This window comes from Telmatherina bonti, assembly GCF_933228915.1.
Source record: "Telmatherina bonti genome assembly, chromosome: 1".
Classification (NCBI taxonomy): Eukaryota; Metazoa; Chordata; class Actinopteri; order Atheriniformes; family Telmatherinidae; genus Telmatherina; species Telmatherina bonti.
This window is the reverse complement of record NC_136619.1, coordinates 24,106,559-24,122,475: the sequence shown is the minus strand read 5'-3', so window position 1 is coordinate 24,122,475 and position 15,917 is coordinate 24,106,559. Positions and strand designations below refer to the sequence as shown.

General features: G+C 36.2%; 1 protein-coding gene across 1 annotated transcript in view; it reads right to left on the bottom strand.

Annotated features, from left to right (window-relative positions):
* The window catches only part of tcf12 (transcription factor 12), an 81,997-nt gene extending 74,902 nt beyond the window's left edge, over positions 1-7,095 (bottom strand). The window contains exons 1-3 of the mRNA XM_079246913.1: positions 6,962-7,095; positions 6,077-6,165; positions 5,201-5,273 (exon numbers count right to left, since the gene is read on the bottom strand). Of these exons, the coding sequence (XP_079103039.1) occupies positions 5,201-5,273; positions 6,077-6,148 (145 nt within the window). The 5' untranslated portion in view covers positions 6,149-6,165; positions 6,962-7,095. The remainder of the gene's footprint in view (positions 1-5,200; positions 5,274-6,076; positions 6,166-6,961) is intronic.
* Between the last annotated feature and the right edge of the window lie 8,822 nt (positions 7,096-15,917).

The following is a 15,917-nucleotide window of genomic DNA, read 5'->3' as shown; positions in this document are numbered from 1 at the left end:
GTCGAATAAAACTGAAAATATAAATGTAACTCAAGACAAAACCTAGAGAAACAAGCAAAAATCCACCTTGCCCGTTTATATCTTTCCAACATTTAGAGACAGTTAAACACCATTAACTTAACTCAGAAGTGTCTTAGCATCATCTAGAAACAGTTGAGTTTAACTGAAAAATCCATATAATCCAATCCCTTCTGGGACTGACTTCTTCCCATCACTCAAAAACAGTTGGCAGCAAACTACAATCACACAGAGAAGGAAAAAAAACTTAGTCTTGGTTGTTTGTTGAATCATATGAAAAAAATGTCCATCATTTAAGATTTTATTAGTATTACTATCAGCAGAAATAATCAAGCTTCAATGGCTAAATAAATATATTTTTTCATTCACACATAACAAAACAATATGTATAATGGCTTTTTGGGGGGAAAAAAGGAAAAACTAAATAAATACATAAATCCTTAATGCACTCTTAACAGGTTAAAAATCCTAAAATTAAACTGGGATTTATCTCAGCCTAAATGCATCAGAGTCCACCTGCAACACAGTCACCAGAGCAGACTGAGTCCACTTAAGATGGTTGTGTTTCCACCAGACACATTTTTAAGAAGCATCCCAAAAGCCTCTCTGCGCTCCACTGAAAATACAAACCTGAGCTGCTTTTGACAGAAGCTGCATCAAATCGATGAGCCAAATGGGAAAGAAGAACCTAGTATAAGACATTTAATCATATTTCAGCATAAAACTTGCAACCATATGCTACAAAACTACATCAACATAGCCAGTGGGACCAGGTCATAAGTAAACAAGCTGGAGATTTAACCATGGATGATGGGAAGTTCATTAACTGAAAACCACAAAGTATTAAATGATGCCACAGATCTTTTTTAAAGGACACTGCTGCAGGGAAAAGCAGGGAAATTAATTGCAAGACTTTTGGGAGATGAACTTAAAATCACAGTTGACTGGACAAATAACTCTCCTTCTCAAACTCCCCTGGTATGGTATTTGTATAAAGCTGTATGGAGCAAGGAGCAACATTTAACCTGAATCCTAGTGGAAAATATTTTAGGCTTATGCCCTCATTTCATAGAACTGACAGTCCCATCATAACAACACTCGCATTGTGTAAAATACAAGTACAAGAATAATGAACAAGTCCCACATATATGTTTGAAAGCTGCCAACACAAGAAGCAACAGCATTGGCCACAAACAATAAAAGTATGACATGTGAAAGTGCATAGTTTTAAATATAAAATATAACATTTCTCAACTACAATTACTTTTCCTGTGCTATCATGATGTAGGCAGTTTGCTTCTGGGTAATAGTGTTTCATTTGTGCTTAAGATTGCATAATTATATGGATTTGTTTAAGAGATTAAATCATATCTCATTTGCATTTATCAGAAATTCTCAAACGTGATCATCATAAGGACTGTCAATATTATTTCCATATTCTTTGGATTTCATTTCTATTAACATTCAATAATAAATAATTTGATCATTACTGGAATTAACTAATGCTGTCGGCTCTTTACTGGAGTATGATCTGCTCAAAACTGAACACAATGTGTGGCAGTAATGATGCTCTTGGTAAAAGTGGTCAGGTATGAAAATTAGTAAATCTTTCAATCTAACTGACTTGACAAATCAATAAGCAACTGAACTGTAACACAACTGAACAAAAATTAGCCATTTCACATTATTCACCACACACTAAAGAGTCAATGGCCTCATCAGATTTGCATCATCAACACAGCTGGAGGCGAGAAATGATTAATCTCTGTTAGAGCGACTCTGGATATTTTCTCCCCAGTCCATCTTTTTTTCTGGCACACTTTTGAAGGGTCTTGCCAGTCCCACTCTACCTCAATTATCTGGCAATGCCCAGCTGAGATACAACAATCCAAACCCTCATTCCCTGCAATTTTCACACTTGTGTCTGCACATACTTGCCTTAAGTTCACAATCACTTATGTAGGTGCTTCTTCCTCACCTTGAGGATCTAAGAGACATGAGCTCTGACTGTAGGCTGGAGGGAGAAGGGATTTACCCACTGCAAGCCTTTAGAAGTGGAATAATATTTAAATCAAAATGTATGCACAGTCAATCTAATTTTAGCCTCTTGAAATTAGAATCTACTCCTGAGTTAAAGTTGTGTATTGGTTGAAAACTGAAGTCCAAGCTGTACATAATGCAGTATGTGCAGTTTCCTGAGGTTTTTGCTCCACACACATATGTAAGCCAAGTTAATTCATCTTTGATGGGTTTTAGATTGTGTTTGCTTGTTGTTGGAGTGGGAGAGGTTTCATAAAACAGGGCTTTTCCTTAAGATGTGATTAGATGCTAAACAATTCATTGAGACTTAAAAATCATTATGAATCACAAGTACAAGTTAAAATCTTTATTGTTCATGTTTACCTTGTTACAAGAGGAAGTCACGTTATCAATTATTCATCACATATGTGTGCAAAAATATGTCATATAAGCTCATGCTTTTTCATAAATCATATCAGTTATCAATCAAACCTAACTGACTGCTAAGTTTTACAATAACAGGTATTGACAAGAAATAACAATTCTATGAAAACAGATTAACAAAGATATGCTAAAATATTATACATCATGAAAAAAGAAAGAAAGCTTTTTTTAGGTAAACTTAACCCTTTATTAGGCCAAGAACCATATTTCTATAGTTCACTAAACACACAAAATGCCTCTGCATACTTATTGCGGCTCCCAAACTACCTTAGCCGCTGAGAGTATGGGTCGGGTCCTCGGGTTCACTTATTTGTGACACGAAAGGAAGTTCTATGACAAATACGTTGAGATCCAGGGATGCGTTTTGTTTTATTTATTGCACGCTTTGCCAAACTATAACAGCGCAACTAGGATGGATAAATGGATTGATTTAACCAGTGAGATAAACACAGAAATGATGATGAATGAATGATAGCGGTCAACAAAATTATGGAGACTACCCCACCCTAACTCTCTCATCTGCGTCCCAGGTGAGCGCTTTTATACGCTTCCATGCATGCACACCCCCAGTCACACGTGAACCACCACCTCTGCCACACACACCCCACACACACACACACAAATGCAGCATGCACCTCCTCCTGATCTATATGTCTCCAACAATGTTAGTCCATTAAATCTGAGAAACACACAGAGTTCTTCACACCATATCTCAGCTACTTAACTAAGATCAGTCATCGGCATTAAATTTAAAAAAAAAAAATCAAAGTATAGACCCCTTACTACTGTACATATTTTTTCTTTAAGAAAAAAAATATCCAAGTCTTATAATATCTTCACAAGTCTTTTCTTTGTTTGAAATTTTACATTTTCAAGTATTTCAATGAGCGTCTGATAAAAGCATGTCTCCCTTTTGCATACACATTGTTTATAATAATTGTTGTACATAAATAAGAACCAAGATTTGTGCTTCAAAAAGTTTTTGAAGGACAAAGTCGGCCAGTAGTCAACACATTGCACTAACAATGAGCTCTGGGTACAGCACACAATTATCCTGACAGTCTCCAATTCTTTTCTGTTCCAAACAAAAAGCATCATGCTGACGTTGCTCTGCTTTGGAAGTCACTGGGTGCATGGTTCAGTCTAAAGGTGGCTGCCCACATGACGTCCACATGTTACTATATTAAATCATCAAAACACAGAGTGTTATGATAATCTCTGTTTGAGATTAAACACACACTCAGTATATACTGTAGTCTTGTTTTGAAAAGTCCTGCATGATATATTCCAAAGATTGGTCAGCGTTTAAGAATTGTGTCTCCCTCTGTACTATAAGTATGTTTTACTGATGTTTTACTGGTTTTTCTAACATTCTCCAGCTAAAATTTAAAATATACAATAAAAAATAACATTCATCTAGTACACGTGTAATCAGAAGCAATAAAAGTAGGAAAGTCTGTCATAAATGTCTTTTTTTTTGCTAAATCAGTTAAACCAAAAGATTGAATACTGTTATTAAAATACTATTATCTCATTTTTCTGCTATTATTCAGTGTGTTCTGCTGTTAATTCCTTTTAATTTAACACATATTTTAGTAGAAACCCCATCAGGAAGATGTTTCTTTACAAGTCCCCAGCGTTTAAACTACGGTTTCTTTGTCATTTGTTTTACTGAAGAGTGCACACAAACAACATCCTTTTCACTTGAATGATTAGGTATTATAAAAGTCATCCTCACAGCTCCACAGTTCATGTGTGACAGCTCTGTTGTTGTTTCTTTGTCATTCCAACTCAATGTGTGTCTTTCGTTTCACAGATAACTGACTACAACGAGGCTTTGTGGATGCACACAAGACGGGCTTTCAGGAAACATAATGCTTGATTGTTGACTTTCTCTTGTGGCACATCAGACAATAGATGTGCTTCAGATTAATGTCCTATAGCATTTATAGCCATAGGAAGCTTTCCAGAAGAAGAGAATTTGAACTCTTCACACTGCAACCAAACCATCCACACACACTTCGATTAAGGAAGATGCTCATATATGAAAAGGAAAAGGGTAAATGTATTTGTAGCAGAGATTTTTAATGGATTAAGCTATTAACAATCAGACAGGAAAACAGGACAGAACTGCTCAATGAGACCGTGTCTTCCGACCTCACTGAACAAAACTACTACAGTTCAAAGACATCCCCAGCAATGAGGCATATTAGAGCATTTTTTTTCTCCAACACACCTCATAGCAAATCTTCAATAATTATCTCTGTGAACAGTTCCTCCACTTGGCAACACTCGATCATAACAGCCGTAGCAGGCCTGATTTATGTATTATTCATTCATCTGACAATAAAGTAAAACATGATTAACATTCACAGCACTACAGCATAATGTAATCAGATCAATAAAACATTTACACATGTCTACAGCCTAAACTGTGCTTTGTTTAAAATCTTTACTGCAGCACTGCTCTACAATTCCAGGTGGAGAGCTCAGGTTTCAAGCACCAGATGTGAAGAGCGTACACAGCCATCACACAGAGGAGGGAGAGGAATTACATCCAAGACTGAAAACTGAGGCATGTTTCCTACATCTTCTATTCATAAAAAGAGCCCAGAAACAATTCAAACAAAGTCTGTAAACAACCAGTTGGTGTGCAGAGACAAAGAAATACCACATAACAGAGTGTGTGTAGAAATAGGTTTTAGGGATCTGGTCCTACCTGATGTACTGAACTGACTGCTTCCAAGTGTGGTAGGCCTATTCTTCCCTCCGCTTACAGGTGGAGAGAACATCTGAAAGAGCAAATAATGATAAAAATTATTTGTTTTTGTTGCAGAAAACAATCACTCAGCTTATCAGCTGCAATTGTCCAAATCATGATTTAATACAAATATAAAAAGTAAAAAAAAACAAAAAAAAACACTTATGAGGTATTACACAATAACCTAAGTGGAATTATTTGAGTAAACCACAATAACTTAACATACTTTAGAATAATTTTCACTTCACTGAATGATACAGCTGGATGAGGCCAACACCAATATTATCTTTCCATATCGTGTTGCTTTTCCTTCTTCATCTTTCATTTAAATGAACCTGAGGGGAGAATTAGCGCCACCAACAGTTGATATCAAATCACTTTTAATACTGAATGAAAGAGTCTAAGGTGTGAATCCAACCACTTTTAATATGGATTAAACTACAGAGCCAAAAACTGTGGAAACATCATACCGTTTGTGGAGCTTGGAAAGACGAATAACGCAGCAACTGCAACAGCAAAAGCAACTGGCTTTTTTTTTTTGTTCTGTTTTTTAATATGTTTTAACATTTAGCAGCAATAATTTGCTACATTTTAAAAGGTTTGTGTGTATTACCGAATTATATTCAGGCTGATAGTAAACATGGTCTAAAAGATATTTAAGGAATTAATGGCAATACTGTTGATTGTTTACTACACTGTCATGAATATAACAGCAGTTCACAATAATAAAATGGAGCCTATTTGGTCATGCCTCTGAGCTGTCAGAGCTAAATGGCACAAGCAGGTAAACCTAAAAAACAAAACAAAAAAAGGGAAATAAGCGGTGAATCCTACCGCACTGAAATCCAGCAGGTCACTTAATTCCTTGTCTGTTCCGAGAGCGGCAATCCGCTGCTGAGGATTCATCCTGGCGATCTAGAAACCTGGAGAAAACACAGTCTATCAGGTCACATCCTTGCTTCTTTTTTAACAGCGGGGACTAATGCTACAGGAAATGACTGCCACGGGAGGCATTTGTCGTGGATGCAGAATAAAGAGCAGCACTGAAAAGTAAAGTTGGCTCTGACATTCACACTTTGAGCTCTTAATAAATGTTTTTAAAAGAAATATGCAAGTATTTTGTGTATATAGTTTGTGGGGTTTTGATTAAAATTTTGTTTGTTTTTTTCTTCCACTGACTGATAAGGAGAGATGAGAGCAGGACTGGGAGCGCTCTGCATGGATGTCTGCGCTTGTTAAAGCCAGGACCTGCAGCATCATATTAGTGCAGTAACAATGTTACTCCGTAATAACACCACACGTTACCAGGCGGACATTTGTGTGTGCGGCTGATTAGGCTGTCACCGACCGTGTTAATGTCAGTGATTAATTAAGTTAATTTTCCAAGCATGACGTTAGCTGAGGCACCCAATGTTACTTAGCTAGCTGGCTAACGCTAGTCGCAGTTACTCGTTCATGTGGGTAGAAAATAGCTAGCGAGCTGCAGGCAGCTGCAGCGCTTTTACTCTTTGTAGACATAGATACAAAAACGACAGTGTTGTTTCAGTGACAGAGACATCAATTACAAAGCGGTCCAAGACAGGCAACACAGACAAACAAATATTGCAAGTGACAATCTCAGTCTCCAGCTCCAGAAAACAAAACGCAGTGATGGTCTCTCAACTCCCAACTTCTTTCACGGGTCCGCAAGCTTCTGGCAAACTCCCACTTATATTTTACCTGTTTTCCGATTAAAATCCCGACTAGGGTGATCTGGTGTAGACTTGCTTTCTGACAAAACGCCTCCAAAGAGTGAAATTTCGGTTTAAAGAACAATACGTGGGATAATATCCTCTATATATATCAGTTACGAGTTTCCCTTAGGCAGACATTTTTGCTTTGCAAAAGCCTCAGCACCACAATGACAGTGGTTATTGTATCCTTCCGCGAGCACCGCGACGTGATGGTCCCGCACAGCGGGAGATGCTGCGGGAGTCAGCACGCGCTGTCCTGACTCACACTGATGCACGACAGCTCTGCTTCGTTACCATTATCTCAACTCCTGGTGGATTTGCAGTATAATGAATCCCAAAGTAAAAAGGAAAAAAAAAAGAACTGCAATGAAAATGTAGTTCAATTTATTTAGTTATTTTGAATTAATCTTGCTAAGCTTGCTCACAAAACTGAAAAATTGTAATTGTAACTGAAAAATTCTGTTTTGTTTTTAGTAAGAAAAAATGAAATATCATTAATCGCTTTATTTCGCACCGATTCGTTGCCATTTAAGTACTTTTAGAAAATTCATGACCATATCGGCTAAATTTAGCAAAAGCTAAAGCTGTTAAAAATTTAGATCAATAATTTAACAAATTATTATTAGTAAGAAAGCCCGGATGAAAAGGGGGGTAGTCTACCTAAATAATCATTTTGAATTAGCCTATGTCTCATATATTAAACCCGTAATTCATATTGTTGAGGAAACACGATTGACTGGGTGTAAATTAACATCTAATCGTTTGACTGAAAGCCCGAATTCCATAAAAAAATTACAAAGACATGACCTAAGTTTGCATAGGCGTTCAGATTGAGTGGTAGCCTACTACTGATTAATTATGACATTGTAGTTTTGTAGAGACAGATGTCATGCGCGATGTTATGTGCATCTAATACAGTCTTCAATGTACAGCATCACGACGACAGAGAGCATTGAAACATGGTCCTTGTTTCAAGACAATGTTGTGCAAGACCAAAGTCAACGGTGCTGCCTTTTCTGTAGTGGGACTACTTTTTCTTCCGCAGTATGATTAAAATTAGGTTCATTGAGATGACAGGAGGCGTTATTAGGCTAATGAAGACGTCAAGTTTTCTGAGGGCGTCTCAAATACATCTTAAATTTGGCCAGAGAGTCTTTGTTTTTTAAATTGTAACTTGTTCAAGTAATGAAGGAGAAGTCGATGGAGTTTACTTGTTTAAAACAAAAAAAGACTGAAACACTCAAGACCTTGCTCAATGGTCAATGCCAGAAGGATTTTTGTTATTTAAATTGTGAAAATAAAGTGGCAAAGCGTCACAATAACAAATTACAAATGAAATGCATGTCTTTTTGCAATATTTTTTCAAATATATTTCTGGTTAATTACTTTTTTGCTGAATGCATTGTAAGTGTTATGAAAAGAAAAAAAAACCCAGAGTGAACAATTTACATCTGTTTATTCTGTGGGTCCGTCTGCGTTTTTGCGCAGTTAGAAGATGAGAAATTCCTGTAATCTGTAGTTGTGACTGCCGCTTTGTTAGGATTTTTTAGGGTAAAAAATATTTGTACTTAGTTTATTAGACAGACAACAACAAACATCAACATATCCTTGCATAATGCTCCTTTTCCTCTTGTTTTCCTTTTTGTCTCTTCTGCAACTCTTCTATGCCCGTTTTGTTGTCCTTGAGCAACCATTTAAGTTTCCCATTGCCACAGGTGTCACTGTCTCCATTTATGAAGCCACTTGGTGGTCATATAGACATGGTCAAGACAATTTGCCAAAGTTCAAGTCAAGTATCAGAATGAGAAGGAGGAATGAAGCGAGTGACTTTGAACTTGGCATGGTTGTCGGTGCCAGATGTCAGAGACTGCTGATATGCTGGTATTGACCAACAGAGTTTAGAGAGAATGTTTCAAAAAGGAGAAACTATCTACATAGCATAGCTTCTCTTGATGGAAATGCTGTGTTGATGTCAGAAGTCAGAGGTAAATGGGCAGGATGGTTTGAGATAAAAGAAGGGAACGGAAACTCAATTATACATAATAATATCTCTGAATGTACAACAATTCAAACCTTGAAGTCTGCAAGTGCCACTCCTGTTTGATAAGAGAAGGAAACTGGGGCTACAATTTGCAAAGGAAAATTGAACAACAGAAGATTAGAAAATGCCTGACCTGAAGATCAAATCATCTCAAACTGTTTTTTTAAACATGACATTCAACAGATATCAATCCAAAGAGGTCCCTTTGGGATGAGGTGGTATGGGAAATGTTCAGCCAACTAATCTGCAGCAACTTTGTGATGCGATCAGGTCAATATAGAACAAACTCTCTGAGGAATATTTGCGACACTTTGTTGAATCTGTCATGAAGAACTAAACTAGCTATCAAGACAAAAAGGGGGTCCAATTTGGTACTAGCAGGGTGTACTCGATCAACTGGTGAGTGTGTATATTTAACATCATCATCATCATTTAACAGCTTTTTCAACCATCATTTCAGCACAAAAAAAAAAAAAACCATCATCAAAGACCTTGTAGAGTGTCATCGCACTATGGTGACACATTTATATTGAGGGCAAGTCATGTAATCTGCATTTTTTTTATATTAAAACTTGAATTACCTCATTCATTCTGTGTGCATTTTAATGGGTCATGTAAGATCAGATTTTAAGGCCATACTGTTTTTGTTTTGTGGAGAAAGACACAGCCTGCATGTAAAGAAATATTGCAAGCTTACAAACTAAACTATTTCATGAGAAATATGTAGAAAAACAGAGCACACACACTCACCTAAACTTCCCTGTGATGTTGTTTGAGTCTGTTTTTAACCCCCTTGTTACTGTGCAGAACCCATTTTTAACTTGGTTTCAGTAACCAGCTTATTCATGTGTAACAGAAGACTAAAAAAAGACACTGGCCCTCAATATTTGGTGATTCATTTTCTGAAAATACTTTTTAAAATTTTTGGGAGAATTTTTACTAAAGGTTGTCTTGAAACACCTGTTAAAGTTGTAGCCATGTTTTTTTCTTTTTTTTTGTTAGAGGTTGGGTTTTTACTGACAAAACAGCTGGATGTGGGTGTTCAGCACCATGACCCAAAAGAGACAAACCTTGACTGAAACTGCGACTGAAAGGGGAACATGGTTGAAACCGAATTTTCACACAGTGTGGGGATGTTGGAGGCTTTGAGTTTTTCACTGATGGCAGCGCTCAACCCTAACCTCAATCTTTCTGTTAAATCAAAGCTTTCTAGCTAACAGGTTTCATTTTTACAAAACATTTTTTCTGCTCAAAATCTTTTTCAGAAGTTTAAACTCTCGCAACTAAATTCACTTTAAATCAAAGTCTAATTTTAATCATCAGATTAAGTCAAGTGATTTTTTCTTATTCTTTCCACAATGCTCATGCTTCTGCTTCGTTCATTTTTTTATATGTGTCAGAAGCTTGTAATCACACAGGGTCTGCGACCTGAAACTTTCTGAACTTATCGGTTGAGATAGTTATTACCCACTTGATTGATTGCTTGAGGAGAAGTGTTAAATCCTTGTTCATATGAACTTTCTTTTGGCAAGAACTTGGAATAATAATGATCGATTAGAGATTTATGTAATGCTTTTCCAGACACACTAAGAACTTTGCATTGAACCCATTAATAGTTGCATCCTGGTGGTTGGTATGCTACATGTGTAGCTAGCCACAAGAAGAAAAATGATCATCTCCCAGTTGAAAGATTGCTGGCTCAATCCCAGTTTCCCCAGACTACATACATACATACATACGCTACAGAAGTGTCCTTGGGCAAGAGACTGAACCCCACACTGCCTCTGTTGTGCTCATCGGTGTGTGAATGTGTGATAGGTTGCAGTGCTTAGATAACTGTATGAGTGTGTATGCAAATGGGTGAATGTGTCTTGTAATGTGAAAAAAAAAAAAAAAAAAAAAAGAAAAGTGCTATGTAGATACAGTTCATTTACCATTTACAAATCCCTGACTGAAACGTAGCTACCAATCCACACCAGTGGCCTTTCCAACCACAACCAAACATATATCAGTATTGCTGACTCTGAAGGCAAGGTGGACACCTTGCCCGAAGTCAACTTAACAGATTTTTAACAAACCTGATTTTTCTGACCTTCTTTGATGCAAAATCCTCACTTACATCATCATATGATATTTGTTGTGCAACTGTATGATTGATCTGATGATGGCAAGTCCAGAGAGACACTTCTGAGACATACTGGACATATTTGGCCAGTGAGAGCTGCTCTAAAATATTTCAGAAGTGCCCCTGAATTTACAATAGAGATACAATATGTAAATTAGATCACACTTCACATGCATCAGTTACCCAATTAAAATAAACCATAATAATACACAAATTGTTATTTGTTAACATCCTATTAACTAAGTATAACACACTACAAATTATTCAAAAAGCATCACATAAAGCTTAAATGTCATGTCAATGTATCCTGACATCACATATATATTATATAAGTTAGGTAAGTGAGCATAGACCCACGTATAGCATTAAAACTCCACAGTCAGGACGTACTGTTGTTTATCAAATTCCCAGACTAACATGTGAACTTGTGTTGCAAACACAAACCAGCCTATTGATGAAATTAACTGCAGGACTTCATGCCTCAGATTTTAATAGTTGCTGCAGCAAAGCTAAAAACCAAATGCAGTCGTCTTCTGTGGTTAAGTAGCAACATATTAGCATAACATTTTAGCACATTAGCAGACCTGCATGCCTTTATCTTCTTTTCTTCTCTTTCTGAACTGGGCACCTCATGGTTTCTATGGTCTTTCACCTTTGACTCAACTTAACAACATCACCTTTCCATCTGTCAAACACCCAGCTAAGATTGATGTCACGTGGTGTGAACAAATTCACGTTTATGCTAGTTGATTGTGTTTTCTATTTCTTTCTTTTTTTTAACATTTACACCCAATAAATGTAACATTATACACATGCATTCATTTTATGCATAAAATATAATATATATCGAAGCAGTAGTGTGAGTGTGAGGGGGGGGGGGGGGGGGGGGTGTATGTGGGTTTGTGTGTGTCATTTTTTAAATGATTTTTCTTTTTTTTTTTTTTTTCTATTTTTATGGCACTCCTTTATATCCATATATTTCAAGCAACTTTATGTCCATATTCAGTAAAGATTATAAGTGAATTAAAGCCAGAGAAGGATAGAGAAACTTAACATAAAACACATGTCTAAACCTTACAGGAAGTAACTGGGGTGTTGGTGCATCGCTAGAGGTTGCCTCACCCATCCAATCCAGATGTTTCATTGAATGAGGCCAGTTCTGCCTGCAGCTTCAGTAAACCTAATCCCATAACCACCAACAAATTTGGTACCATGTTAACTGATTCACAGAGGAACATGATACATTGTAAAAGAAGATAGACTTCATGATCAGACAGGATAAATGTTTTGTTTTGTTTAGTTGTTCTTGTGTACGAAGCACAGATGAATACAGAAATGGTGCTGGACATGTCTAAAACGTGTTTCTATAAATTCTGTAAAACTGCACAATGAGAAATTAGAAACAAGGATGTTTTTGTTTGGTTTTTTATTATTGCAAAAGTCGTGCAAATACTTGAAATTGAATAAAAAGGTTGTTTAAGGACAAAAGAAGTCATTCAACAGATGTCGTGGTCTTTGCAAAGCGCTGAATTCATCATAATGAAGTCAAGCTGGCATTAAAGGAGCATTTCAAATATTTATTGATACATAGATAAGTTGCAGATCGCAAACAGATCAATACTTCTTATCTCACCCTTCAAGCTTTACAGGTAGGACAAACAGTGGTGGCAGCAATGTATGTGAAAGGCCTGCTCTGAAAGCAAGGTTTAGACTGTCTGATCCAGGCTACATGGTGGGACTGCACAGAAGACTGTGCGGAAGATGACCTGTTCTTCTGATTTTTTAAAAATGTGGTCATAAATTTTCAAATCAATCTCTCCGACTGTACACCACTCAATACTTAACATTGGAACTTTGATTAGAAAATAGATCATTAATGAGACAAATTATCTATTCTATTCAATGCTGGCAAATGACAGAAATATTTAAAAGACTACAAATGAATACAACTTAGTTTGAAAAATGTTTGCATCAATTTTCGCTTGATTAAAAATGATAAAGCTATGAATATATGAAAACAGCTTAAACCTAATAAACTGTAGAAGAAAATTACAACACAATTGGTTTCTAAATCTGAAGAGAATCTCATCAATCATTGATCAGAAGTAAAACACAATTCACCAGATAGTGTTTGGGAAACTGTAGGGCTCAGTCTGAATGTATTTATTTTCATGTGAGTGTGGTCCTAAATATCAGCCTGATCAGATGTTGAAATGGAGAATTACTGGTCATGATCAAAAGGTCATGAAAGGGGAGATTAATATCACATTTTCACTTTGAGTTGAGGTGGAGCAATGGGGAAGCGCCTCTGCAGTGCATTATTAATTCCAGACTGCCACCTGTTGGACAAACTTAGATCACTCAGTCTTTACCAAACACCCATCATTCAGAGAAAACTCTCAGACAAGCAAATAAAGAGATGATTTTTTCATTACATCACAACCAGTTGCAACATAATTTGTGATTTTATTTCACAAACCTACATTTTGTGACCCACAAAATGTAGGTTTTTATTTTACAGAAAAGTTTTCAAAAATTGCTAAAAGAGCAACTTTTCAGTTTTTTTAAAATTGCATGTTTCTGTTAAAAAATGTTAAAATTAAATAACATTTTACAGGCTTAAAAACATCAGCTTTTACAGGGTTTTTTTTTTTAAAACAAGCATGACTTGAAATTAAAAGCTAGAATTCATTTTATATATGCTGCAATACAGTTTTATTGCCCTACATCGAATTTTTCTATAACTATGTAGAAATTAAGCAAAAAGACAACAACATCTTACCATATTTGCCATAAAGCAATTTTCTTTCTTTCTTTTTTTTTTCTTCATGTAAGAATAAATGAAAACCTCATGAAATTTGATGACTTCTTCACTCTCTTAAACAAGAATATTGATCGTGTCATAAGATCTGCTACTTCTCAGAGCTGAAGTATTTAGCCTGTTTCAGATTTTTGTCATGTTGCACTGCCTGGACATGGCAGGTTTGTGTTTGGAGTATAGCCACTGTCTACTGAAATAGCAATTAGACATGATGACTAGTCTAGAATGCAGTGATGCAACAAAAAAAGGTATACAATTTAAAATAGAGATGGGGATGTTTAGACTGTTCAAGTTTCAAGTGTGAATTAAACTTTTCACCAGAAAACGATCTAAACTGTTGTATTCAGATATCAAGATTATCCCAAAATCACAATCCTTAACGATGGTGTTTTCCACTTTTTTGGAATGGATCTCATTAGTGTCAATTGTATGTACTCATCTTATACTAATCATTGTACTGTACTGTACTTATACTAATTGTACCAATCATTGTACCCATCTTACCTGAGCAGCAGATGAGGAGGAAACTGCAGTACATTATGGACAATATTAGAAACCCTCTCTATAACATCCGGACAGGACAGAGAGGCAGCTGCATTGAGAGCCTGATCTCAGCGCCGTGCAGGACTGAGAGATTCAGGGGATCCTTTGTCCCCACAGCTAATATACTGTACAACAGTCACTTCTTAAATATTATTGATTTTCTTATTTTACTCATTTCAACCATAAAATGAATATGTGTTATTCTTTTCATATGTTAGATTGTGAACAGCAAGTTGTATGAATTTCCCCAATTTAATTCATTCCCCATTTTCCAACGAAATGTTTGAATAATTGAATTTACAGTGGTTCTCCCAACATTTGGCTGCACCCTTCGACCAGCCTCAGCCACTGTGAGGCCGTGATTGACAACATGATCCACAACTGTAGCCCTGATTTAATCAGTAATCTATGTACTTGGCCTCTTCTTCCTATTCCCTTGTTTTGTCCTCTTCCCATTCCTTCCCGCACCCTCACCCCTCTTCCACGAGGGTGTCCTTCCATTTCTGTGTCACCGTATTGTAGAAAAGGTACACACTAAGTCCCTCTCGGTTCATATATGCTTGTGAAATGGGGGTTTATGAGATTGAACTCTGAGTGATTGTAGTGAAGTGGCTCATCATTAATTACAACTAATGCTTACACACCTCTTCTCATCACTGAAAGCTGAGGTTCACCTGAGAGAAATTGTTCAATTTAGGAGACATTTTCAGGAAAAATAAACAATCTAAAAATATTTATACAATTTGCTTGACAGATTTTGGCAACTTGTTCAACAATTTTGTATGTAATGACTCAAGCAATGAAATGAGGACTATTGGTTTTATATGGAATGACTATTCAGCATTCACAGGTATAGTTAATTTTGACTGACATGACCTAAGCAAATGATATGTTATAAAACAGCAGAGAGTTGTTTGAAAGCAATTGATGCATGTCCAAAAGCATTTGTAATTTGTTGGAACGAATGAGAAACTGCTACAATGATGTGCACAAATGACTAAATGTTGTGGAGGTTGAACTAACTGTTGTGCAAATGTAAATAGTAATGTGAGAAATGTACCAAAGCAACTGAGAAAAACAGTAACGAAAACAGTAAGAACACACTGTGCTTTTGTTTTATTCCAAGACTGTATTTATGTGACTTTGGTGAAGGCAAGATTTACAAGATTTATTTTTCATTTTGTTTTGAAAAGAAAATATGATGTTCTTTGTTCAAAGGCTATTATTTACTTATAATATAGAGATATACATCTTTTAAGCAAAGCTTTTAGAAAATAACAGAAAATTTTACCCAGATCTTTTTCCCGCAAAAATGTGAAAAATGGTCACAACTTTGTCTCAATTTTTACACCGTGTTACTTGAAATTTTTATATTTTCTATATAAATGACTATTGTCTGTACATTTTATGTA